Here is a 27829-nt window from a genome sequence, read left to right as displayed (position 1 = left end):
TTGGACAAACAGACCTGTACAGGGAAAAGTTCAGGCTGAAAAGAAAATAGTAAAAATCATGATATGTGAGAGTTAGGGTATATGACCTGAATGGCTTAATCACAGTAGATTGAAAAATGCCACAGGATAAAAGAAAAGGCACCAGAAAACAAATATATACGGCTTCAGAAACCTTCCCCATAAGGATGTGGGTAAAAAGCCATTAAATTGGGATATAAGTGAAGTCATCCTCCCAGAGCTGCTTGCAAGTAATGCTAATGGGAAATGGGACACAAGTAATTGAGGATTACATGTTAATTTTACCAAGTAACTTACATCCCTAAAGTCTTCTGCACATGGCCAAACTGCACCCTACTAACTTCCTATTCTTACCACTTTTAGGACCTGGTCTAATTTGTGCAGTTTCACGGTGTATAACACATGAATAAAGACAATGTGAAATTACTGATGTAGAAACACTCTACACAAATATCTTGTAAGATATTTAAAAAAAGAAAAAAAGCTAGCCACTCTTCTAGGCTTTTGTTAGAGAACCTAAATACTACTAGAATCTCAAAGAATCCAGGAACTTCTCCTCAGCTTGTACAGCAAAAGATCATTAAGATATGACAGAAACATTTTCTCTATTTGAGTAACTTATCATGTTTACCATTATCCCTTTGACATTGTCCACAGTCATCTCAATAATTTCTTAATCATATAAATAAATTCTCTATTTTAGCAATAGGTATGGGCTGAAAATAGTAAAATAATAGTAACATGTTTAGAATTTCTCTATTTATTACTAATTAGTATACTACCAATGTACTTTAATTAAAAGCATGAAATATACCATTATCTAAATCTTTACTGATCTTAGTCTAAAAATCTCAAGAGCATTATGTAAAAAATGTTATTTTATTTTAATGTACTTCTCAATATTTGCCAGGCCATCTATAACTAACATAAAACTTGCAATCTTTAAGAAACATAGAATAGGCAGAAGTTCATCATCACACCCTTCATCCTGGGAAACCCCTCAGGCCTGAGCACTCCAGGACAGAAGGCCACTCTCTTAACACAAAAACCATCCATGAGACCTACAGCTTGATTCCATTGCCTTCTCATACACACTGATTTGACTTAATTTGATTTGATTACTCATCAAGTAATCATTTGATTACACTGATTCGATTACTCATCTTTCGAGCTTAAGTGAAAGTACAAAGAGCTTATCAAGCATTGATAAGAGTACAACTTGAAAATAAAGTTTGAAGCAGGTGGCACCTCCTCCCCCAATAAAGTTGATCAAGTTGTACTCATAGAAGCAATCCTGCTGCAGCTGGCTCTCAGAAGCCACAGCTCGGAAGGAGCATTATATAAAACATCTAGAGTGCTCTACTTAGTGTTATCTTTGGCCCTTAGAGTAAGAAACTTCAGTGAGGGATATATAATGCATCTGAGATCTGTTTGTTCTTTCAACAGGTGTCATCACTCTATACTTAACTGAATTTTTCATATTTTCCTGCAATTGTTTGCAAAACACACACATGCACATTTTATCCCTAAGTTTTACAGGACAGATTTTAAAAGAATATTTTTCTAGGAACTAGAGCCTATCACTGTTAGATAGAGAATATGATCTGGCCTGCCAGGCAGTTATTTAAAAATAACCTAATCACACTTTTGATCCAGCAATTCCACTTCTAGGAATGTATACTAAGGTGATCATCCAAAATGTTCAAAAAGATGTGTCCATAGATATGTAGCACAACATCACTTATAGTAATCTACAACAGTAATCTATTTAAAACAGGGTATTAAACACATAATAATACATTCACACAATGAAATACTATATAGTCATTAAAGTTTTGTTTTCACTCACTGAGAAACATCCATTATATATTCCCTTTTAAAAGTAGGTTATAAAAAAGTTTGTATGAAATGACTCCACTTTTATAAAATTTCATATGTAAGATATACACATATGAACAAACTTAAGAAAAAGATGCCACCAAAATATTAACAAGGGTTACCTTTATAAGGTAGGATTTTATTTATTAAATTTTTCTATATTATTTAAATAAGCCACATTGGTATGCGTTATTTTTATATTCAAAAAAGATTTAACATATTTACATTTTGGAAAAAATGAAAATAATTCTTTAAACTGATCTTTTCAATCTACATTAGCTACCTCTTACAGCGACAAAATCATCGATGATGAAATATAGTGAAAAATATATTTTAAGAATCCAACTTGAAATCCTGGAAAAATATACAAATGTTAACATTTCAAACCTAGCACTGTATACTACTCACTGTCTCTTGAACTTCAGCAACTTCTGAATTTGGCAAGATCTAAAAAAAAAACAAATTTTCTCAGGAGGGATTTAATCTCATATACCTGAATCTGAATCTAGAGAGCACCTAGAGTTTATCCAATGAATTAAGTGGTGCATTAACCTTTTAAGAAGTAGCAAAAAAAAAAACCAAGTACAACAGTACGTTTATACTGGAAACTAAATCCTTTAAAAAAAAAAAAAATTCCTGAGGCTTCAGGAAATGACAGTCCATCTGCCAACCTGTATAGTCCTCTGTGGAATGTTCTGGGGCTTTTTCACTGTTCTTATTCTCCCTGCATGAATTTAATTCTATCAGCCTCTTCACCATGCAAGCCCTCTTCTCCCTTGGTTTCTAACATACTCCACTGCTCTGGCTTCCCTTCTCGACTGTTTCCTTCTCCATTTTGCCCTCCCATTCAATAAGTGAGTGGCCATAACCAGTGTTCATTCCTCAACTATTTGTTCTTCTTTCTCTACCTGCTCTTTTCCTGCAGATTCTATTCCTACTCCAGGATTATTTATTACTTTTATTCAGACAACTTCCAAGTTTCTTCTTCAGACCTAGTCTATCTCCAAAACTTCATTCCAAAACACTGCTACTCGTATGTTCAGACATTATTGCTAAGTAACTTCTGGTTCTAAAATTCTGTTATCAAAGAAAGGGCTCTAAGCTTGTTTTAGAAAACATCTTTATGTCAAAAATAGCATTCAGTACCTTTCCTCAGAAACCAGCATCTGCACCAATTTGCCCAGTTCTTTCAATGGTACCATCTTTCTTTCAATTATTCAGACCTAAAACCCTTAAATCATCTGAAACTCTCTTTTTCCCCAACATCCAATAAAGTCATTAAGTTCTGGCGATTTTTACCTACACAATGTCTATCTCACATCTAGTCTTTTCTTTCAATTCCCATTAATACCACCTAAACCAGGCCTATATCACCTCCTTTCTTAACTTGTACATCTCCCTTTCAATAGATGTCCCTGCATTCAATCTCACCTCACTCACTCATTTACTATGCTAGGTACTGGAATTCAAAACAAATTAAGACATGGTCCCTACTAGCAAGAAGATCGCCATACATTGAAGACTGTATTATTATATAGTAATTTATTTGACATTGAGATCAGTTATCTCCAGTCTACCCAATATTATTCATTCTTCAAGCTAGCCCAATCATTAGCAGTCGTTTAACTTCACTGAGGTTTATTTTCTCCTCAGTGAATACATAATTATTAAACCTTACAACTTTCCAAAACTGCTGAGGCTCAATAATAGTTTACATGAGTGTACTTGACAGATTTTTTTTAAAGCAGTACATAGACATAAGGCAGAATACTTGGTCATACAACAACTGACCAAGACTAAGAAAGGATCAAGAAGGGAAAGATTAATTTACCAACTTAATTCCCTATCACGTTGGCCATGCTGCTCCTCCACTTTAAAACATTTGATACACCTATTCTTTACAAAATAAGCCCCAAACCTGGTATTTAAATCTTCTACACTTGGGCCCAATTATTCATTCCATAGAAATGTTTTGATCTCCTATGAGATAGCCTTGCAACTCCAAAACTCCACTTATCTAAATTCTCTGTCTAGTAAAATTGATTGCTCAGAGTGATCTGCAATTTTCTCCCTACTTTCTTTTTCTTCCCTGTTCAATAGCTCGAAAGTTCCCTGAACTTGAAGGCTCAATTTAAATGACCGATTCTGCTACCAAAGTCCAAGCTGAAGTTATTTTTCCCCAACTCTGACTTGCTAACATCAGTTCTTTGACAATGCATGGTTAGTTATGTCATAGTATTTTTCTGTATTGTTATCATAAATAAATAAAAAATTAAATTTACTTAACTTTTCCCTAATATTATAATGGTCTAGTACAGTGCTGTCACATTGTACTAGAACTTTCTGCAATGATGGAAATACTCTATATCTGCACTGTCCAATAGGGTGGCTACTAGCTACATTTGGCTATTAAAGTCTTGAAATGTGACTAGTGAGACTGAGGAACTGAATTTTTTATTTAATTAATTTAAATGTAAATTAGCCATAAGTGGCTACCCTATTGGACATCTCAGGTCTAGCACAACCTTACCTTCCCCTAGTTCAACCTAACTGACCACTCTCTAGCATTTGCCACTGCTGACCACTCCTTTTCTCAAAACTCTCTCCTCTTCCTTAGTTTCCAAGCTATTTTCTCTCCTTTCTCTTCCTGCCTCTCTCTGCTTGGCACCATCCCCTTAAGATAGTTACTCTCCAAGGCTGCATCCGAGAATATCTTTAGTCCCCATTCAACATGCTTTCCCAAGATGATTCCATTGACTTGAATTTTAAATGGGCTCTATTCACTGGCAACTCCCTAAATTAGTTTCCCACCTTAACCTCTCCTGAGCTCCTGCCCGTTAAGGCCATCCCAATTACCCTCCTGGTGAACTCATTCTTCTTATCCCAGATAAAATATCACATAAGCCCTTGGTAAGGGCTTTCCTGATCTTTCATGCCAGGCATAACAAATGGATACTACATCCTAGCCAGGCCTAATAAAGTAACACTCTATCTGTGTTGTCATCATCCTTCTATCAGGCAGAAGCACAGAGGAGAGCCCACAGAGCTCCACGTGTTCCTAGGGACACTGCTCCTGCACCTCCATCTTCCTGCCTGAGGAGGTAGAAAGTTCCTTCACTCATCTTCCCCCAAAACCTCAACACTTACAGCCTAACCACCACAGTCTGTCTAACAGACCTGTGAACTCCACACTTGGCTCATCTCTGCCTAGAAAACTACCTTTAGGACACGGTTCAATAGCCACTTCAGAAGACCTACATGATATTCCTAGAAAACAGCAACACCCATCTCCTATTCTGGTAAGCTCTACCCTTCTTGCCCTGCTTTATTTTTCATCACAACAATCACATAACAGTACATACTTAGGGATTTTTTTAGTCTTCCTCCACTGGGATGTTAGCTCCACTGGAGTAGGAACTTTGTCTATTTTGTTCACTGTTGTATCACTTAAGATTAGAACAGAGCCTGGCACATGGTAGACACTCAACAAATACTGAATGAATAAATGTAGGAATGAAAAAAAGGCTTACTCATTATTATAACCCTAATTCCAAGCCAAGAATTTCTCACAGGTAGTTTGCTAAGTTCCTCTGTTAAATTAAATGAATTAGTTTAAATTCTCTTATGGCAAAAAACAAGTCTTGCTCATCTTTGTATTTTCCAAAACTTAACATTCTGCATGCTTGTGTAGACAGACATACACAAACTATAATAACTTGAATTAATATAACTTGAATAAATATCTTGAACTTAGTTTTCTTAGTTGCTCATGAGAACTGTTACAGTCCTGAAATTCTGTTATACTAACAATTCAACATAGAAAATTACCACAGCCCTAAGAATATCCTTAGTTGTAACTTAAAGCATACTCATATTTTTTTCCACTGTTAGTCTTCAGCCACCATACGCCCAAATTCCATTGTTAGGAATTCCCCCATCCTTTTTATTAAATAATTCTATCCTTCATAAATAACACTGTTACAGATTCACCACCAGTTTTTGGTAGTGGAGCATAAGTTATATTTCTTCTGCTACTGGTGGCCTCTTGCCATGATTCAACCCACCTCCTTCATCAAGGTCTTCACATATAAGGATAAAGTTCAAAATCAATCAATATGTCAGCTGTAACTAACATCACGCAGCTGGTGAGACTGCTGGTGAAGTCTGTGGTTATGAAACAAGAAAAAAAGTTAACTGTCCACTAAAATAATTAAATCCATGACCTTGGCCTTTGGACTACATAACAAACACCTTCTTTGCTCCTAGAGTTCTATTTCTAACAAATCACTAATTAGTATTTCATGTTGGTCAGTATCAAGCCACAGACAAGACTGCTAATAAAAATATGGGAACATTAATCTCCATGACTCATAATATCTATCTACCACACATAAAAAGGCAGTTAGCAACTGATCCTGATGTCTCAGCAACTACTGGTATGTGGTGCCTAAATGCCAAAATATTCACCCCAGATAGAAAAAGTCAAAATTAGTTATAGGAGAACAAAGCTTTGGGTTAAATAAAATAGAACAAGTATCACATACTTTTCAAAGTATACATTATATTAGATAACGCACACAAAAACTTTAAAAGATGTTTAAAAGGCTAGGTGTAACATAGATCAGTTTATAACATAAAAACATTAGCTTTTACAGTCAATGACAAGAATAAAAGAATGAGAGTATCGATTAAATCCTAACACAACCTCCTGACTAGCTATGTGATTTTAGGAAAATTACTAACCCCTTCAGAGCCTCAGTTTCTTCATCTCTAAAAACACAGTAATACCCACCTCACAGTACTATGGAGAGGATTAAATGAGAAAGTGTGTGAGACATCAAGCCCAGGTCAGGGCACACAGTAAGTGTGCAAAAAATAACTTTTTTTCTCTCCACACAAATACAGTAACCCAAATGTGGAGAGTGCAGATTCTAGAAATTTAGGGAAAAAAGTAAAATCCAGAAGGGACATATTTTCTACTCAGCTACTACTACTCTACAGATTTTAATTGCCTTTTACACAGATTACACAACTGCATGCTAACTTGTTCCCTGGGCTAACTGTCTCTATTTCTATGGTTCTCAACCTTAGTCGTGCATTGAAATCACCTAAAAGACTTTAAAAAGTACTGATGTCTGCATCTCACCCTCTGAGACTCTAATTCAATTGAATAGGGGTGCAGCCTGAGCATTGGGATATTCCAAAACACCCTAAATAACTTTAATGTTCAGTTGTTGCCCCTCCAATATTCCATAATTCTGCCAAGTAAACCACAACTCTGAACAGGTTGTTTCTCTGCTCAAAAAAAGAAATTCAATGGCTTGCCATTACCTTAAAAACAAAAATCCCAAACTGTAAAATTAGTATTCAAGGCTCAATCTAACTGGTAACTCCCCAGGTGAGATGCCCCACCAGACCACAGACTTTGGATTATCCAGCAGCAGGACCCATTCCACTAGACTGGGATGCACAAAGGCTAGTACTATGACTGTGGTAGGCAAAATAATAGCCTCCCAAAGATGTCCACATCCTAATCCCTGGAACCTGTGTTACCTTACATGGTACAAGGGACTTTGCACTGTGAAAGTTAAGGATCTTGAGATAGGGCAGTTATCCTGGATTATCTGAGTGGGCCCAACATAATCACAAGGGTCCTTATAAGACAGAGGCACGGGCCCGGCCCGGTGGCATAGCGGTTAAGTGTGCACACTCTGTTGCGGCAGCCCGGGGTTTGGATCCTGGGTGTGCACTGACGCACCATTTGTCAAGCCATGCTGTGGCAGCCTCCCATATAAAACAGAGGAAGATGGGCATGGATGTTAGCCCAGGGCCAGTTTTCCTCAGCAAAAAGAGGAGGATTGGCGACAGATGTTAGTTCAGTGCTAATCTTCCTCACCAAAAAAAAAAAAAAAAAAAAGAGGGAAGCAAGAAGGTAAGAGTGAATAGCAAGAGATGTGACAACAAAAGCCAGAGGTTGAAGTGATAAGAGGAAGGGGCTATGAGGCGATGAATGAATGCAACCTGTAGACACTGATAAAAAACAAGGAAATGGGTTCTCCCCTCAGAGCCTCCAGAAGGAACACAACATCTTGCTTTTAGACTTCTGATATCCAGAACTGAAAGATGATAAACCTGTATTGTTTTAAGCCACTAAATTTGTGGTAACTTGTTACAGCAAAATAGGAAACCCACATAATGACCAATGGTGAAATTGAACACAGAAGCCTATTTCAGCTCAAGCGTAATGATTTCAGCTGCCTTTTTTTTTTTTTTTTTTTGTGAGGAAGATCAGCCCTGAGCTAACATCCGTGCTAATCCTCCTCTTTTTGCTTAGGAAGACCGGCTCTGAGCTAACATTTATTGCCAATCCTCCTCCTTTTTTTTTTTTCCCCAAAGCCCCAGTAGATAGTTGTATGTCACAGTTGCACATCCTTCTAGTTGCTGTATGTGGACGCAGCCTCAGCGTGGCCTGAGAAGTGGTGCGCTAGTGCACTCCCAGATCCAAACCCGGGCCGCCAGCAGCAGAGCACGCGCACTCAACCGCTGAGCCACAGGGCCGGCCCTCAGCTGCCTTTTGAGACACTGAGTTATCTGTAACTACATGTGTTCATGCCGAGGCTGGACGACCAGCTGTCGGGGAATACTGTAGATAGAATTCTTACATTAGGCAGATCATTAAACTAAATGATCTCCAAGTTTCCCACAAAGACTAAGGGGGACTCAGAGGTTTGCAAAAGGCTCTGCTGGTAGCACAGTCTTTGTGAAACGGGAAGAAAATCAAACAGACCTCTAGTGAGGCAATCCTGAAGTATTTAAGCATTAGCCAAACACTTAGCAGGCAGGTCTCAAAGGATATTCAAATATCAGATGAGAATATGTACCAAGTTTGGTGGCCCTCAAACTTTGAGGCTCCTTTATTATAGATGAGACAAGAGACTTTACAGCCCTTCTTCTTCATCTGTTCCCACGTTCCGGTGGGGGGTGGAATCTAACAAGAACAACCAAGCGCCACTGTACAAGAATCCTTTGGGAGGATTAGTAATTGGCATATGGATAATTTATAATTGACTTGAATGCATAAACGTCCTAAAGACCAGTTACCAGGAAACTATACACCAAAAATACTGGCACTACAAATATGCTATCACCAACAACACACAATGTACTAAATCAATAAAGATAATGATGACGGTAAACTATTGATATTCATAACAAAAATAGCAACATTTAGGGGCCGGCCCGGTGGCACAAGCGGTTAAGTGCGCGCGCCCCGCTGCGGCAGCCCGAGGTTCACTGGTTTGGATCCCAGGTGCGCACCGACGCACTGCTTGGCAAGCCATGTTGTGGCGGTGTCCCATATAAAGTGGAGGAAGATGGGCACGGATGTTAGCTCAGGGCCAGTCTTCCTCAGCAAAAAAGAAAAAAAAAAAAGAGGATTGGCAGATGCAGATGTTAGCTCAGGGCCGATCTTCCTCACAAAAAAAAAAAAAAGCAACATTTAAAAACTGTGACCCACTAAAAATAATACCCAATCTTACCAAAAATTGGAGCAATTTCATTAATTTGCATGCCCATATACACAAGCTGTACAATGTTGCCAAATGTTATATATAGTAGCCACACTTCTTGGACTATGATTTAAAACTCTCAATAAACTCTAATAAAATACCAATTTTACTTTATGAGCACCAAATCACAGTAATCATGAAAAGCTTACCTAGTTAAGTATGTAAAATCAAAGGTTCAGGAAGTTGGATTATCTCTAGGCCCATCAGGAAGACACTCATTTACTCACTACATTCTGAGAATTACTGAACTAAATCATCTTTGCAGTTTCTTCCACTTCAGAAAGTCTTGGATTAAAAGTACCCAATTTAAATTAGAATCTTAAGGAAGATTTCCTCAGTTGAGAGCTCCTTATAATACTACAAAGATTCATGCATATTTCAAAAAATTTTATTCCCTTTTAAAAAAAGTCATTTATATTATCAATTTTTAATATAACAAAAGATTTTGACTTCTTATAGACCTTATAAAGCAGTTTCCTCTGGTAACAGAAACAACACATAAGATATTCAAAAGATGTAAGACTTTCCTTAAGGTAAGGAACATATTCAAATTTTTTTAAATCTAAAAGGATATCTCACATATTTAGTCTACCTCAATCTATTAATAAAAATTGACTCCTACACTTTAAGCATTTTGATAAGAAATTTGCACATATTGAGGTATATGGGATAGCTATTCTGGCCTAAACTAAAACCTGACTTATGACCTATCAAACACACAGTGTACCTCTGCTTTAACCATTAAAATAAAGAATGCATTAAACATCATCTCAAAGCAAAAGACCGCACTCTTTGAAGACAAAGATGCATTCTTCCCCTCCTACGGTAGTATTAGCAATGCTCACATCAGTACTCCTGAAGATAAGTTCCCTCTCCGGACATCAGGGTCATGCTGACTTGCTCATTTACAGCTGAATATCTCTTTGAAATTCTGATGAATATTTAGCCTGCGTGTGTTTAACATATGTTCTTTGTTCTAAAAAGGTATAAAACCGTACTGAAAACCATGCTTCTCCGGAATGCTTTCTTCCTTTGTGGAGACTGTCTTTCTGGATTATAGTCCTCAGCCTGGCTCAAGTAAAGCTCACCTTATCCCTCTCATCTATAGAATGGTCATTTATTATTTGCATCAACAATTCCTTAGAGGTTAATTTCTCAAGTGATATAAATCCTGGACTTCTACAAAATATTTTAAGACATATATTAAATGTACATTTGTGTCCTAAAGTATACTAGTGCCACATAGAGAAATTTAATCCATGTTTTTCAGTATTTTACCACCTAAGACAAACAACACTACCAGAAAAATAGAACTACAGGCAACTGGAATCATGAAGAAGCAAATGAATTTTTAAAAAATAGAAAGAGTACTCGCATGTGAAAGAAGAAAATTAAATGAATGAACACCAAAGTCAGACTGAGTCCAAGCTTTCACATCTTCACACCAAGACTACTATAATAGTATCTTAATTAATATCTTTATCTCTCCTCCAAATCATTTTATATCCTGCTTCCAGATTCATCTTATCCAACTACATAAAAATAGTCAATGACATATCACTGCCTACAGGACCAAGTTCAAAATCCCTGGTCTGGCACTCAAAGCCTTCCATAAGTTTAGTCTCTATCTGCCACATCAATCATTATTCCTGTAAATATCACTACCTTCCAATCTATCTTAATCAATTTTTCTACTCATTTTTCCCTGAATACCCCTTGAGCAATTAATTCCCCATTTAGCCTTGCCCCTTGCTATCCTCCCTTCCTCATTTTCACTCCTATGGTCCCTACTACTTGTGCTACTCAAAGTTTATGTTCTCTTAAGAAAGCTTCTCTAACTACCCCAGTGTATAGCAACCATCCAATCTTCACAGCTTGTAAACTATGCATTGTATATGTCCTTCATCTAACACTTAGTAAATGCTGTTATTGCCTTACCTATCCATCTCTCTACCTAGTCTTCCCAAAATAAACATAATTCAGACAGACTACATTGTATATCTCTCAGCATCCCCTTCATCTGGCTCAGTACTTTGTACAAAGGGTGCATTTAAAAAAAGTTTACTAATAATACTTTAAAAACCAGTGCATGCAATCAGATTTTTAAAAACACTACAATCTTGGGGCCGGCCCAGTGGCGCAAGCGGTTAGGTGCGCACGCTCCACTGCGGCGGCCCGGGGTTCGCCGGTTCAGATCCCGGGCACACACCAACGCACCACTTGTTAAGCCATGCTGTGGCAGCATCCCATATAAAGTAGAGGAAGATGGGCAGGGATGTTAGCCCAGGGCCAGTCTTCCTCAGCAAAAAAGGGGAGGATTGGCATCAGATGTTAGCTCAGGGCTGGTCTTCCTCACAAAAAATAAATAAATAAATAAATAAACACTACCATCTCATACTGACACACTGCTTTATATTTTCAAAGACCTTTCTGGTTTCACTAGATCATATTTGTCCATATCAAGTAAGCAGGACAAGTATTCTTGCCTATATATTTTTTATTGAAGTAGAATATTTGCCTCAATATTTTAGGTAGAAAAACTGAGATTCAGAGACACTGTAAAGCCAAAATTAATGAATAGCCTAGGGTTTTTTTCAATGTATTTTATTGTCTCTCTGGTCTTCTAATTATTTATCTTTTAGAAGAGAAGGCTTAATATTAATAGTTATATTAACAATAACAATAGTAGCTTTTATTTATTGCATGTTTACAATGTGTGTAGCTTTGTAATAGGGACTTTATAGATATATTATCTCAATTAAAACTCAAAAGAACTCTGGGAGTTCTTTTTACTATTTACTATTATCTTTATTTAATAGATGAGGAAACTGGAAACTTGAAGATTTAATTAACTAGGTCATAGGATTAAGCAACAGAACTTGGATTTTAACAACTAGCTAAACGTCTACAGAGCCCATGTTCTTACCCCACTTCTCCTAGATCTAAATAGTAACTAGCTTAGGCCATGTGGTTCAAAGGTTATATTCTATAAATAAGTAACTCAAAAGTAGACCTCAAGATTAGTCTTAAATACAGAATATTTCAGCAGTTCATATTTAAATTATTGGTATTCTCTCTAAAGTGAGCTACAATATTTCATAGAAGAAACTTAATGAAAAGAAGAAAAGTGCTCTCACTGCTTTTTAAATAACTTACTCCAACCTCTCAATATCAACAGAATTTAAAATAAAAAATGATTAAGACTTTATTAATACAGCACAGGTATTCTGGTACAGAATTTAATACTATCTACTTATTTTAAAAGGTAACAATAAATTTTAAGCAATTCTATTCAGAAAGACAGGTACGAAGTCAATCCTTAATGGCAAAGTAAATATTCAAAGACAAACAAACTTCAGCTCCCCGACTTAAGCTGTGAGCTCTTAGAGAAGGTAATTAACCTCCCTGAGCCTATTTCCCTATCTATGAAAGAGAGGATAAACAAATATCTACCTTTAACGGCTGTTATGAGGACAGTCTCACAAAACATACACTTAGAAAATAGCAATTATTATTATTACTAGCATTTTTATTATCATTAAGAGATTAAAAATATTTCAACTAAAAGAACTTAAGAAAGTCCATTAGCTTGAAATAAGAAGCTATTTAGAGAAAAGTAAACATCATGTTCTAAGACAAGGCTTTAATCTTAACTTTTTGCTGAAATCATAGTAAAAATAAAACAACCTACCATCAATTTTCCATTTATAATTGCCGTGACAAAATCTTCTTCATAAATCAAGTTATTTCCATGCCCATTTGACTCTCTATTAACAAGTTATTTTAAAGTTTAACTTTTTTTCACCATTTAAGAAACTAAAACAAGTTTGAACCAGAAATTCAAGAAACGTCGGGACCAAGTTAATACAAGTAAGCAAAGTTCCTACCTTTCAGCCTGAACAAAGGATATTTACTAAGTTAAAATTTACAAACACCTCAATATAACAGTGTCTCTCAACTCCATAGCAATGTGAAGGATAGAAAAGTCAGCCTCCGCATCATTCCAACAAATATAAATTTGTCAAAGAATCTACCACCTAACAAATGATAGAGCTACCAGCTGACCACATGTTACCCCGTAGCAACCTTACTTTAGGTAGCAGAAACATTCCTCACAGAGAGTCTATAAATCAATATTTAATGGAATGTCTCAAAATGCAACAGGAGAACTGAAAATCACATTATCCTAGAGCCAAACATTTTTGTACAATGACAAATCATCATTTAATCTACCCTTCTGGTGAATTTTATTTTTACTTATTGGATAAGATACACTTATCCACTACCCCTACTTATTTATTTTAACTTCAGAATACAATTCAATCACAATCACAAGGCAGCAATGTTTATTAAAACTTTATACTTTTATAGAAAGAATATATGTGGCAACTGCTCTTAATTCTTAATTAATTTTGTGTCATTCTCTCCATCTGCTCATAGCTGCACGTGATTTGAGATTTAGAGGCATTTAATTTCCTCAACTGTTAACATCCTCTTGATTTCACTAAGACAAAGTTTTTTGGGAAAAACATAAACACAAATTATTATATCAGTATGCCTTACACTATACGGCTGCAAAGGTGAGGGAACAGTGGGAGGAAATAGGGCAGAAATTTCAGAAAACTGACTCAGTTGTGCTTCAACAAGCTTTAAACTACCTGCAATTTTTATATCAACAGAAGAGTTAAAGTATTATTTTAAAATATTCTTTTAAAAGTTTGTTTTAAATACAGTTTTAAAATAAAATGATGGCTTCCATCAAACACTTATAGCTGTGGATGATAGTACCTTACTATGCTGTATTTGAACCACTTACCGAAGTTCGGTCAGGTTCTCCATCTACCAAAGCTGCCTCCATAGTGAAAGAAGATAGGTTTATGCTTCTCTTTCCATTAATGTTCAGCCATCCTGTAAATTCAGAAAGCCTAGAAGAAGAAAATCATATGTATTAGGACTGGTATAAAATTGTGATAAGTGGAAAATAGAGCATTAGAATTACATTATAGGATTATATTAGGAGGGAGAAATCATTTTACGCTGAGGTTACTGGGAAATCCAATAACGGAAAAAACAGATTTTGACATGGACTTGAAGAATGATAAAGGTTCAGAGAAAAATGGAAGAAAAAAAGAAAATATTCCAAGTTGAAGAGGAATAGCAAGAGCAAGGTTAAAGACATGAGACTGTTCAAAATTTGAAAAGATGCTTAAGACAGCTTATAATTAATGAAATAAAATTAGATATAATTTTTTTCAACATTACATTGGCAAAAACTAAAAAGTGTTCTAATATCCAACACTGGTGAGAATGTAGGAAAACAGGTATCCTCATATACTTTTGTGATAAGAATATAAATCTTTTGAGGCCGGCCCCGTGGCTTAGTGGTTAAGTGCGTGCGCTCCGCTGCTGGCGCTAGGCATGCACCGACGCACCACTTCTCTGGCCATGCTGAGGTCGCGTCCCACATACAGCAACTAGAAGGATGTGCAGCTGTGACATACAACTATCTACTGGGGCTTTGGGGGGAAAAAATAAATTAAAAAAATAAATAAATAAATCTTTTGGAGGACCATTTGAAATATATACGCTTTCATCCAAAAACTTCAAGGCTAGGAATTACCCACATGTATACTTATATAAATGCACAAAGATTTATAAATAAACACATCCAACAAAGTAACAGATATGATGGGAAAAACTGGAAACAACTTTAATGTCAATCATTAGGAGTTTGCTTAAATTATATTACAGAGATATAATGGAATATCATGCAACAATTTTTTTTTTTTGTGAGGAAGATGAGCCCTGAGCTAACATCCGTGCTAATCCTCCTCTTTTTATTTTGCTGAGGAAGACCCGCCCTGAGCTAACATCTATTGCCAATCCTCCTCTTTTTTTTCCCCAAAGCCCCAGTAGATAGTTATATGTCATAGTTGCACATCCTTCTAGTTGCTGTACGTGGGACGCGGCCTCAGCATGGCCGGAGAAGTGGTGCGTCAGTGCGCACCCAGGATCCGAACCCGGGCCGCCAGTAGCGGAGTGCGCACACTTAACCGCTAAGCCACCGGGCCGGCCCTCATGCAACAATTTTTAATGAGAAAGATCTATATATACCAAACTGGAAACAAGAGCACAACACATAGCTGGAAAAAGCAAATGATAGAACATTATATATAAAGTACTCCTTGTGTTTCTGTATTTTTCAATTTTTACAATGAACATGTATTACTTTTATACTTATTTTTATTTTGAAAAGTCTTAGAAGTATGTCTTCCTCACAAGCCTTTTTCTCCAAGCTGAACTCCTATAGTAACTGTATATATTCAGAAGGCTCTATAACTAGTCTAATAATTCTTCCTTAAGACAGCTAACAAAACCAAAAACAACAAATTGGTAGACTTCTGGTCATTTCTTGGAGTTCCAAAAACATTTTCTTATTTCTGCCAAGTATAAAAGACTGCACTGACATATAAATGCTGGTGAAGATACTTTTTACATGGGCTTTGGAGGGCTGTCATTTGGTTTCTTTGATATAACCAATAAGATTAGCCCAAGCTAAGTTGACTTTCAACTTATAAACCTTATGCACACTTCCTCACTACATATATTAAAATGCACTGTAATTATTTGTTCTTATGATCCAATCAATCTCTTCAAGGACAGAGACTGTGTTTTACTGATCTGTCTATCCAGTGCTAGTTCACGGTAGACATTTAACAAACATTTGTTGTACTAAACTAATACTGTCAATTCAATTACCTATATGAATAAATAAAGTAATAACCCAAAACAGCAAACAATACAAAAATTATTTATGTCTATGGGATACAAAATAAAATTCATATCTGAATACTGATAGACATCATATTCTAGAAACTGGCAATATTAATAACAAAATAACAAAACTCCCATAGGAAGCTTCAATTTCAAACATATTTTACCAATTTTCTCATCTATCCATTCCATTTTAGGAATTCACTCATTCCTCGGCATTATACTAACCACTTGAAATACATCAATAAGCAAAACAAACAAAAAACGCTGCTCTCATGGAGCTTATAATCTAAAAGGAGGAGATAAACAATAAATATAATAAATTAATAAGTTATATATATGTTAAAAGGTGATGCTATGGGAAAAAAACTAGGTTGGAACAATCAGAGAGGAAAGGATTACAATTTTCAATAGGATGTTCATGGTAGGTCTCATGAGAAAGGTGACATCTGATCAAAGATTTGAAGGACAGAGGAAATTAGCCATGTGGATACCTGAAGAAAGAGTTTTCAGGTCAGAGAGAACAGCCAGTCCTAAGTATAGAACTTGTAAGTTTGAGAAATAGCAAGAAAGCAACGTGGCTAAAACAAGGTGAGCAAAGGGAAGAACAGCAGCAGATGTGATCACTGAGGTAAGAGAACAAAGTAGAAGATCATACTGGGTCCTGCAGGTCATTGTAGATCTTAGCCTTTTACTCTAAGTGATATGAGAAGCCACTGGAGGGTTCTGAGGAAGGAATAACATGATCTGACTTAACATTTTTAAAGTTTCTCTCTGTGTTGATAATGACTGCAGTAGTGAGGAAAGGGTAGAAATTGAAAGTTCAGTTAAGAGGCTATTGCAGTAACCCAGGAGAGAGACAACGATACTAGGATGACAATGAAAGCCATAAAGATACTGAGAAGTAGTAGAATTCTACATGTATTTTGAAAGTAGATGCAACAGGATTTCCTGAAGGATTGACTATGGAGTGAGAAAGAGAAAGGAAGCAGTAATGAACAAGATTTTTGGCTTGAATGGCTGGAAGGATACTGGCCATCAAATGAGATGGGGAAGACTACTGGGAGAATAACGGTTTTTTGTTGGGGAGGGGTTGGGGGTAAACATAGATCAGAAGTTTAGTTGAAGTTTAGTGTGTTAAGTTGGAGATGTCTATTCGTTATTGAAATGGACACGTCGAGCAGGCAGTCGGATATAAGAGCTTGGAGCTCAGGCAAGAGGTCTAGGCTAGAGATATAAATTTGGGAGTTGGCATACTGATGGCATGGCATGTCTACAAGCCATGACACTGAATCAGATCACTAGGGGAGTGGACTGATGTCAAAGAACGGATTTCAGAACTTCTCAGGCTCATGTAGTTCACCTCAGCAGAGCTGACCTCTCTGTACTGCAAACTTGTTGATTGATAAGACATTTGTGGGGGAGGTAATAAGAGCATATTTAATTCCATCTTGGGTCCATTAATTAAATTTAAAATTAAAAGGCTGTTATTCCCTGTCTCAATATTCTAGCTATTTCCTTGCTTTTCTATAAACCAACTTTTACCCAGTTCCTGTAAGCTATATGTTATACACAGAAGACATCAACAGAAGATAAAAATTCAGCAACATTACTAAGAACATGATTAGTAAACAATAAAATAGCCCATCTAGCTCAATCATTTTACAGTTTTACTGCATGCCTCCCAAACAAAGAAATTCAACCCAATAGAGGATCTAATGTAAATAAATTACTACACAAGTACTATATAAGACGTTTGAACAAAGTGCTGTGGGAGCTCAAAGTCAGAAGTTCTTAGGGGCAAGTGTATAGTATGGAAGTCTGCTGCTGCCATATGATTGACACTTTAAAATACAGAACTGTAACCAAACAATGGATACCAAAATATTATGTAAATCTGATAATATATCTCTATTCTCCAGCCCTTTGAGAAATTATTCATAAAAGGCAAAGAACAATTACATCTACCCTACTCAGTTAAACAAGAAGAAAAACGATCACTGAATGACATATGTTATTCTTCCATCTTCATTGGAAACATACAGGAATTCAGTTACGAAATCACACAAGAATTTGTCTAGGTGGGGGTCATCTTGATTAATCCTGTTGGTTCTCAAGGAGTTCTTTTCAGACTGGAGACTACCTTCCTCCAGTTTGGAGAAGTTTTCTTCTGCTTTTTCTGTTATTTCTTCCTTTCTCTTCTCTGTTCTCTCTTGCTAGAATTTGTATTAGGGAAATATTAGACATCCACGTTTCTTAATTTCAATTTTGTATTTTCCATTTATTGTATTTTTGTGTTCTACATCCTGAAGTATTTTATCAACTTTACTTCCCAGATCACCAAATTGGTCTTTAGTCCATTTTATTCCTCAGCCCATCTACTGACTTTTTATTTTTGTCACTGATTTTTTAATTTAAAAAAAGTGACTTCCTTATTTCCTGATTACACATTAGTAATCTGCTCTCACTTTGGTTGTAGTATTCTTTTGGATCTTTCTAAGAATACAAGCTAGCTTTTCTAAGTGCTCTGCTGTTCGGTGCTCTTCTGTCCAGGGAATCCTGTTTCTTCTAAAGTCATTTTAAGTTCCTTCATCTTGATCCTTCTCTTTTGTCCTATTGGTTTTCTTCAAGTGTCTGGTGATCCTCAGTTGTCCAGTCACACTGACGAATGAATACTCTGTAGTATAGACCCACTGGGTCTATCTCTAGCATGAGAGTATCCTTTTATATCTCAATGGGTAAGGACCGTCAGATTATTAAGATTGAAGGCATTTCTCCTTGTTCATCCTCCACTTTTAATGGGTATTATGAATATTCAGGCTTGAATATGAACCAGTACCTTTAACTGTATGCACCTGATACAGAGACTTGTAGTCAGTCACGTACATTTCAGTAATGTGCTTCCCATATTCCACAATACATGAACTAAGCAGGCGACACTATTCTGATTGTTGTCTTTTATTAAAGGGAGATAGATGTTGCACCATGTCTGCGCAGCACAGGGGTCAGCACACTTTCTTAATCTAAAGGGCCAGACAGTAAACAAGTTTTACTTTCCATTTTACAGGCCATAGGCTCTCTATTGCAACTATGTAGCTCTGCTGTTGCACCATGGAGGCAATCAGAGATAAAATGTCAACAACTGAGCCTGAGAGACTGTATTTATAAAAACAGGAGTACGGCAGTTTGGTGACCCCTGGTGTAGTGTTTCAGTGTTAATGTCATATGTGTAAGCAGTACATTTGTAAGCATGATAGAGGAATTTTTTCTGGTGACCCCAAGACTTGCCATCACACACTCTCCTTTGTTTAGCTACACTTACACACACTGGACCCTAAAAATAGCTTCTTCCTTTACTCAGAATATGTCTCACTACTAACTTTATCCCTTTTGCTGAGGCAGCATGTTCCCCTCACTTTTTGATCCTAGCTTCTTCTAAATTCTTCTCTATAGGTTTTCTTTTTTTCTTCTTTCCTTGAACCAACTTCTACTGAACACTTTTTAGTGTACCTTTATGACTCAGGATACAAAAGGTACAGTTAAGACAAAACCTTATTCAGATTCTCCAGTAATTGAAGACACTCATAATACATTTCTTCCTATAACTTACACAAAGGGTAATGTGTTAGGATTGTGCATTTTTATATCAAAAATATTAACTAATAAGGAACACATGAATTTACATGGATTGTTTTCGTTGAGTTGACACATAATATGAATAACATAGCAGAGTGAAGTCTCAGACAGCAAAATGGGGAGGAAAATGTGGTGATCATATTTAATTTTTAAAGACATGAATGTATTCCTAGCAGCTGGCATGTGATAAATGTTTGTTAGCCAAAGAGTGGCAATATATACTTCTCAAATGACTTTTTTAAAATCAGTATTTAGTTTTGCAGAAAAATTCTAAGGGGAGATTTGGTTCAGTTATAAGTATATTATATTTTAGCAACAGATAGCTCTCAAAAGCTGTATGTAAACAAAATCATAATGAAACCATACACGACAAGGAATTCAGTATGTAAAGCAAAGGTCACAAAATGTCAGGCAACTGGCTATGATCTCGGTCCTTTCTTTTTTAAATCGGGAACTTTTTTCAGTCCCAATATTTTAAAGTGAAAAATCATACATAACAATGTGGATTGAGGGCTTGTCTTGAACCTCTGGAAGATGTGGCAACGCTGAGCAATGGCTGATGTGAGCTGAGCAACAGCCACCCACTGTACAAGAGGCAAGCACTCTCCAGTTTGTACTCACCTTTCACACAATGTTTGTATCTGTGCTTTCACTGCTTCACTCATTTTTGCTACCTTTCTAGGTCCTGTAAGTATTTGAATTCTGACTACTGATTTAAAGTTACCTGTACAGATCTTTTTTTGAAACAAACATTCAATAATATTCACAACTGCTTTGAATACAGCAATTTTATAAGCTCCAATTTTGGATTTCTTCTCTACTAGCCACCATCGTTTCTGTGACTAAGCTCTCTACCTATGCTTTTGAGCTAGTCCTTTCAATTACCTAATGATAGTAAAAGGCTTTACTTTTATATCAAGAATTTGTCCCATCAGTCTCTTTTGCCTCCACTGGAAAATTTCTTAAAAGCATTCATGCATTCATTTCTTCTATTTCTTTCTCCTGCCTTCACACCTACATAGGTTATATTGGTTCTACGCCTCGGTTAATGTAAAGCACAGATCTGATCATGTCAATTTAATATCAGAAATCTTCAGCCATTCTTATTATTTAGAGTTAAGTTCAAATCTTGTCCTGGTGTCGAGGGTCACAATGATTTTGCTTATACTTGCCTTTCTCACAGTTATTTCTTGCTTTTCTCTGACCCACTGTCTCAGCCAAATTGAGTTTTTTGCTATTCTCCATATACACTAGTGCCATCATACTTTCATGCCTTTGCCTACATTCTTCCTTCCAGAGTGTACTTCTCTCGTATAACCAAATCCAAACTTCCCAGTGAAGCCCAGCTCATATATTACCTTTTTCATGAAGACTTCCTTGATTTCATCTAACTAGAGGTATTCTCTTGACTCTTGAACTACTAAAGTTCATATGTCATTTAAGACTATCTAGTTGAAATTTGTTAAATTTGTTTATATAAATTTGTTAAATTTATATTCCTACTTTCCTTATAAGAGTATTTTTTTTAAGGTTATAAATTGCAACTTATGCATTTTATACTTTTTCTAATACCTTTACAGTTTCTTGCCTTGAATGACTAGAGCCCATGGACTTTAAAGTACAAATCCTCCTTCAAGGACTGCATCCTTAGAGATTAAAGACTTTCTTAAAACAATGAATGCTAGAAATAGAAGCCTCCACTTTTACTGTTGATCATAAAAACTAATTACCCAGAAGCTATATATAGTCTGGAGCCGTGTTTTATCTAGTCCTCACAAAGTTTCGTGAAAACACTGTGCTGATTTTTAGGCTTACTGAAATATAAGCAGTTTAGTAACAACTGTTTACTTGATCACTTCAAAAGTGGTTCTTTTATAGGTATTTTTCCAAAGAAAACATACAGATGGCCATCAGGTCCATGATAAGGTGCTGAACATCACTAATCATCAGAGAAATACAAATCAAAACCACAATGAGATATTGTCTTACACTTGTTAGAATGGCCATTATCAAAAAGATAAGAAATAAGGGCGAGGATGTGGAAAAAAGGGAACCCTTGTGCACTATTGGTGGGAATGTAATTTGGTGCAGCCACTATGGAAAACAGTATGAAGGTTACTCAAAAAATTAAAAATAAAATTACCACATGATCTAGCAATTCCATGTCTGGGTATTTATCCAAAAAAAACCAAAAACATTAATTTGAAAAGAGAGATGCACCCCACGTTTACTGCAGCATTATTTAGAAGAGCCAAGACATGGAAGTAACCTAAGTATCCATGGATGGATGAACAGATAAAGAAAATAAGGATTATTCAGCCATAAAAAAGAAGGAAATCTTGCCATCTGCGACAACACAGATAGACCTTGAGGGCGCTATGCTAAGTGAAACAAGTCAGATAGACAAAGACAAATACCATATGATCCCACTTATACGTGGAATCTAAAAAAAAAGCTCATAGATACAGAGAACAGATGGGTGGTTGCCAGAGGCAGGGATGAGGGGGTAGGCGAAATGAGTGAACGGGGTCAAAAAGTACAAACCTCCAGTTATAAAATAAATAAGTCATGGAGATATAATGTACAGCATGGTGACCTGAAGTCAATAATACTGTATTGTATATTTGAAAGTTGCTGAGAGTAGATCTTAAAAGTTTTCATCACAAGAAAAAAAAATTTTGTAACCATGTATGGTGATGGATGTTCACTAGACTTATTGTGATCATTTTGCAGTATATACAAATATCGAATCATTATGTTATACACCTGAAACTAATATAGTCATATGTCAATCATATCTCAATTATATACATATTATATACATGTATATATATAATATCATATCTCAATTATATATATATGTGTGTGTATATATGTATATATATGTGTGTATATATATGTATATCTCCAGGAAAAAAATTCATTCTTTTATCTGCCAGGTCCTTGGAGGCACTTGAGTTTGTGATTTCAACTTTGGCAATTCACTTGCTGTAAAATGTTAGGTGATTTGGAACTATTTCTTCAATAACTCTATATGGGTGTGTGTATATATGTAATGTACACACAGACATATATATATGTGCATATACGTGTGTGTTTGTTGTCTGTATAGCTTTGGATGCCTTATTAATATTTTCTTGGCTTTATCCCAATTTATAATTAAAACTAACGCTGTGCCTTTCTTAACCTTCATTATCTGGAAATGTGGATTTCCTCCCAATATAATTTTCACTTAACTGAACCTTGCATTTTTTTTAAAATTTAAGCCAGAGGTCAGCAAACTACAGCACACAATCTAAAAATGACTTTTACATTTTTAAATAGTTGTAACAAAGAAGAAAAAGGAGGAAGAGGAGGGAGAAGAGAAGAATATGTGACAGAGACCATATGTGGTTCACAAAGCCTGAAATATTCACTATCCAGCCCTTTACAGTGAAGATAGTTGTGTCCCATGTGAATGTTCATCAAAGGGTGACCTCAGCAGAGAGAGATTTTTATAATCAAATGGACAGAATGACCTATTTTGCAGACACAAGCCAGCCTCTTTCCTCAGTCACTCCTGTTATCGCCCAATGGGCTCACAAACAAAGTGGCCATGCTGGCAGGGACTGAGATTATACATGGGCTCAGCAACATGGATCTCACTCACCAAGACTAACCTGGCTATAGCCACTGCTGAGTGTCAATCTGCCAGCAGCAGAGACTAATACTGAGTCCCCAATATGGCACCATTCCCCAGGGTAATCAGACAGCTAGCTGGTGGCAAGTTAATTACACTGGACTGCTTCCACCATAGAAGGGGCAGTGTTTTGTTCTTACTGGAATAGACAGTTACTCTGGATACAGATTTATTTGCCTTCCCTGCACAAAATGGTTCTGTCAAAACTACCATCCATGGACTTACAGAATGCCGTATCCACCATTCTAATATTTCATACAGCATTGCTGCTGATCAAGGAACTCACTTCACAGCAAAAAAAAAAAAGGTATGGCAATGGGACCACGGTCATGGATTTCACTGGTCTTACCATGTTCTCTATCATCCTGAAGCAGCTGGCTTGACAGAACAGTGGAATGGCCTTTTGAAGACTCAGAGCACTGGCCTGGTGGTGATACCTTGCAGGGCTGGGGCAAGGTTCTCCAGAAGGCTTATATGCTCTGAATCAACGTCCAATGTATGGTGCTGTTTCTCCCATAGCCAGGATTCACAGATTCAGGAGTCAAAGGAAGGAAATGGGAGTGCCACCATTTACTATCATCCTTGTTGACCCATTAAGCAAATTTTTCTTTTCTTTTTGCTTGAGGAATATTGTCCCTGAGCTAACATCTGTGCCAATCTTGCTCTATTTTGTATGTGGGCTGCCACCTCAGTACGGTTGTCAAGCAGTGAGGTCTGCGCCCAGGATCCAAACCTGCGAACCCAGGCCCAGGAGCGCGACCAACTTAATCACTATGCCACCAAACCTGCCCCCAAAATTTTGCTTCCTGTCTCCACAACCTTATGCTCTGCTGGCCTAAAGGTCTTAAGTTTCCAAAAGGAGGAACACTTCCATCAGGGGAAACAACAATGATTCCACCGAACTGGTTAAGTTAAGACCGCCACCTAGCCACTTTGGGTTCCTCATGCCTCTGAATCAACAGGCAAAGAAGGGAGCTACTGTGCAGGCTGGGGAAACTGGTGTTTCCTGATGACCAAGGGGAAACTGGACTACTATTCCACAATGGAGGTAAGGAAGAATATGTCTGAAATACAGAAGATCCCTAAGGGCTTCTCTGAGTACCACCATGCTCTGTGATTAAAATCAATGGAAAACTACAATAACCCAATCCACAGGACTACTAATGGACCAGACCCTTCAGGGATGAAAGTGTGGGTTACCCCAACAGGTAAAGAACCATCATCAGCTGAGGTACTTACCAAGGACACTGAGAAATACGGAATAGGTAATAGAAGAAGACAGTTATAAATACCAGCTATCACTACATGACCAGTTACAGAAATAAGAACAATAACGGTTGAGTATTTTTCTTCCTAATTTTGTTGTAAATATATTTCTGTGTATGTATAAAATATCTTTTTCTTCCCTTATCCTCCACTTATCATGTAACATAGGAAGCACTGACTTTACATCAGTAAAGTTTACTGACTTTACATCAGTGTTTAATTACTATTAACTTTAGTATTTAAGTTATAGAATATCAAGAGGAGTGAAGATCATCAAGGACTTCGCATCCTCTTCTGGGAAAAGGGTTAGTGCATTGTATGTAGGATAGTTGCATCATGTTAGGTGGAAATATGACCTTGTAATTGTCTTTATTTGGATATTAAGTATTGTATTAGTTTGCTAAGGCTGCCATAATAAAGTACCACAGACTGGGTGGCTTAAACAACAGAGATTTATTTTCTCACAATTCTGGAGGCTATACATCCGAGATCAAGGTGTCAGCAGGGTTGGTTTCTTCTGAGGCCTCTCTCCATGGCTTGTAGATGGCCACCTTCTCCCTCTGCCTTCGCTTGGTCTTCCTTCTGTATATGTCTGTGTCCAAATTTCCTCTTCTTATAAGGACATCAGTCATAATGAATCAGAACCCACTCTAATGACCTCATTTTAACTTAACTATCTGTTTAAAGATGCTGTCTCCAAATATAGTCATATTCTGAGGTACTGGGGGTTAGGACTGCAACATATGAATTTTGCAAGAACACAATTCAGCCCATAACAAGTATGGTTTAAGGAGATATATATGGGTGCCAATCTGACAAAGGGTAGACTGTGACTGTTAATTTTATGTGCCAACTTGGCTAAGCTGTGGTACCGAACCGTTTGGTCAAACATCTGTCTAGATGTTGCTGTGAAGGTATTTTTTAGATGTGATTCACATTAAAATCAAGAGACTCTGACTAAAGTAGACTGCCATCCATAATGTGGGTAAGTCTCATCCAATTAGTTGAAGGCCTTAAAAGAAAAACACTGAGGTCCTCTGAAAAAGAAATTCTGCCTCCCAACTGCCCTCAGACTCAAGATTCCAACGTCAACTTTGCCCTGGGTTTCCAGCCTGTCAACCTGCCCTGCAAATTTCAGACTTGCTAGCCCCCACAACTGGATGAGCCAATTCCTTAAAATAAATCCATTTCTTTCTCCCTCTCCCTCTCTCTCTCTCCCTCCCTCATCCTCTCTCTGTACACACATACATCCTATTGGTTCTGTTTCTCTGGAGAACCCTAATACAATATGTATGTGTGTATTCATATCTTATCCATATAAATATATAGGTAAGATTTATCTCATCATTTATTTATCTCATCATTTATTCTTACCACCTTCTGTGCTCTCCTCTGTATCACAGAAGCAAAAGCATAAGAACTCCATTTTGCAAATATCTTTCTCCCTGGAATTCTGTACGTGATTTACATTTGGCCAATGCAATGCATTTGCATAATATTTGGAAGGCAAAAAGGAGACAGAACCCAGCCCATTCTTCTTCTGATGATAATCAACACACACCTGGGCTTTGACAGACATGAGGTTTTAGAATGATCACCAAATGCTCCCCCACCAGTTAGTACACAGGCAGCTACAACCAGCAGCAGCAGGGACTAACCTGAAAGCCGGGAAGGGCCTTCCAACTGCCACACCTCCAGCTTTTCCAATACATTTATAAGCATCTAATTCCCTTTATTAATTTCCCCTTTGCTTAAAGTACCTAAAATAACTTGTTTTCCTCAATGAACCTGGCCTGATAACTTTTAAAATACTAAATAATTAAAATATATTATGTATTAGATAGCAATCAGTGCCGAGAAGAAAAAAATGAGAAGAGAAGAATTACATGATATGTCACAGGAGTATGGGAGAATTTTAGAAAGGACTGACTGAGTCAAGATCTCATTACATGAGGGGATGAGCCACCCAAATATCTAGAAGATCCTTCCAGGCAGACGAGGAAACAGCAAGCACAAAGATCCTGAGATAGCAGCAGCACGTGGCATGTTTGAAGAATAGCAAGGAGACTAAGGTGGCAAGTGGAATAAGGAAGAGAGTGGTGAGCACTGAGAACACAAAGACAACTACATTCCAAATCATAGCGAGCCTTGTAGGACAGAAGGACTTTGACTTTTACTCTGAATGAGATGGAAAGCTACTACTGAAAGGAAAGCAAAGAAATAACAGACTCTGACTTATGCAGGATCACTCTGGCTGCTGCCTGAGAAGACATTACAAATTGGAAGACTATTGCTATAATCCAGGCAAGACACAACGGTGGTCTGCGCCAGAACAGCAGCAGGAGATGTGGTAAACAGTGGCAAATTCTTCAAATATTTTGAATAGAGAGTCAAAAAGATTTGTCGATGAACCAGATATAGAGTGTGAATTTTAAAAAAGAGAGAGACAGACAGGAACTTAGAAAGTCTCTGCCCTGAGCAACTGGAAGAATGAAATTGCCACTAACAGATAGGGGTACATTGTGGGGAGACTTGGAGAGGGAAGGGATGAATATCAGGAGCTCCTTTTGGACATATTCACTTTGAGGAGAACGCAGGCTAGAAAGGTACACTGGGAGTCAGCATACAGATGGAATTTAAAACTGTGAGACTGAATGAGATCTCCTTGGGAATCTGCAGACACAAGAGAGGACTGAGTTCAGAGCCTGGGGTACTTGAATACTAGGATCGATATTTATAGAATGAATAAATGAATTCCAACTTCTTGTTTTCAATTTTCAGAATTATTCTATATAATTACTTTATGTAAGACAGAATTACTCTATATAAAAAGCAAAGAAGACACACAACGTAAAAATCAAATCCTAACATGACTAATTAAAAGAGGGAGCAGTAAGAGAAAAGAAAAGATAAAATTAAAGATAAATGCCCTGAATTCCTCACCAATGATAACACGGAGTTAAGAGACACTGCTAATATGTCAAGAAACAAGTTTTTAGTCTTTTCTGTG

At 36.9% G+C, this 27829-nt stretch overlaps 1 protein-coding gene across 5 annotated transcripts in view; it reads right to left on the bottom strand.

Annotated features, from left to right (window-relative positions):
- The window catches only part of OSBPL8 (oxysterol binding protein like 8), a 185396-nt gene that overhangs the window by 114345 nt on the left and 43222 nt on the right, over nucleotides 1–27829 (bottom strand). For 3 of the 5 annotated variants that reach the window (XM_004417888.2, XM_014795200.2, XM_014795282.2), the window contains one exon: nucleotides 14281–14389. In XM_004417888.2, coding sequence (XP_004417945.1) covers nucleotides 14281–14322 — 42 coding nt within the window. In that variant the 5' untranslated portion in view covers nucleotides 14323–14389. Of the gene's footprint in view, nucleotides 1–2304; nucleotides 2325–14280; nucleotides 14390–27829 lie in introns of those variants that run through there. The other 2 variants (XM_004417889.2, XM_014795062.2) reach the window with 2 other exon arrangements.

This window comes from Ceratotherium simum, chromosome 25, assembly GCF_057802395.1.
Source record: "Ceratotherium simum simum isolate JZ-2026a chromosome 25, ASM5780239v1, whole genome shotgun sequence".
Classification (NCBI taxonomy): domain Eukaryota; kingdom Metazoa; phylum Chordata; class Mammalia; order Perissodactyla; family Rhinocerotidae; genus Ceratotherium; species Ceratotherium simum.
This window is presented reverse-complemented; position numbering and strand designations above follow the sequence as displayed.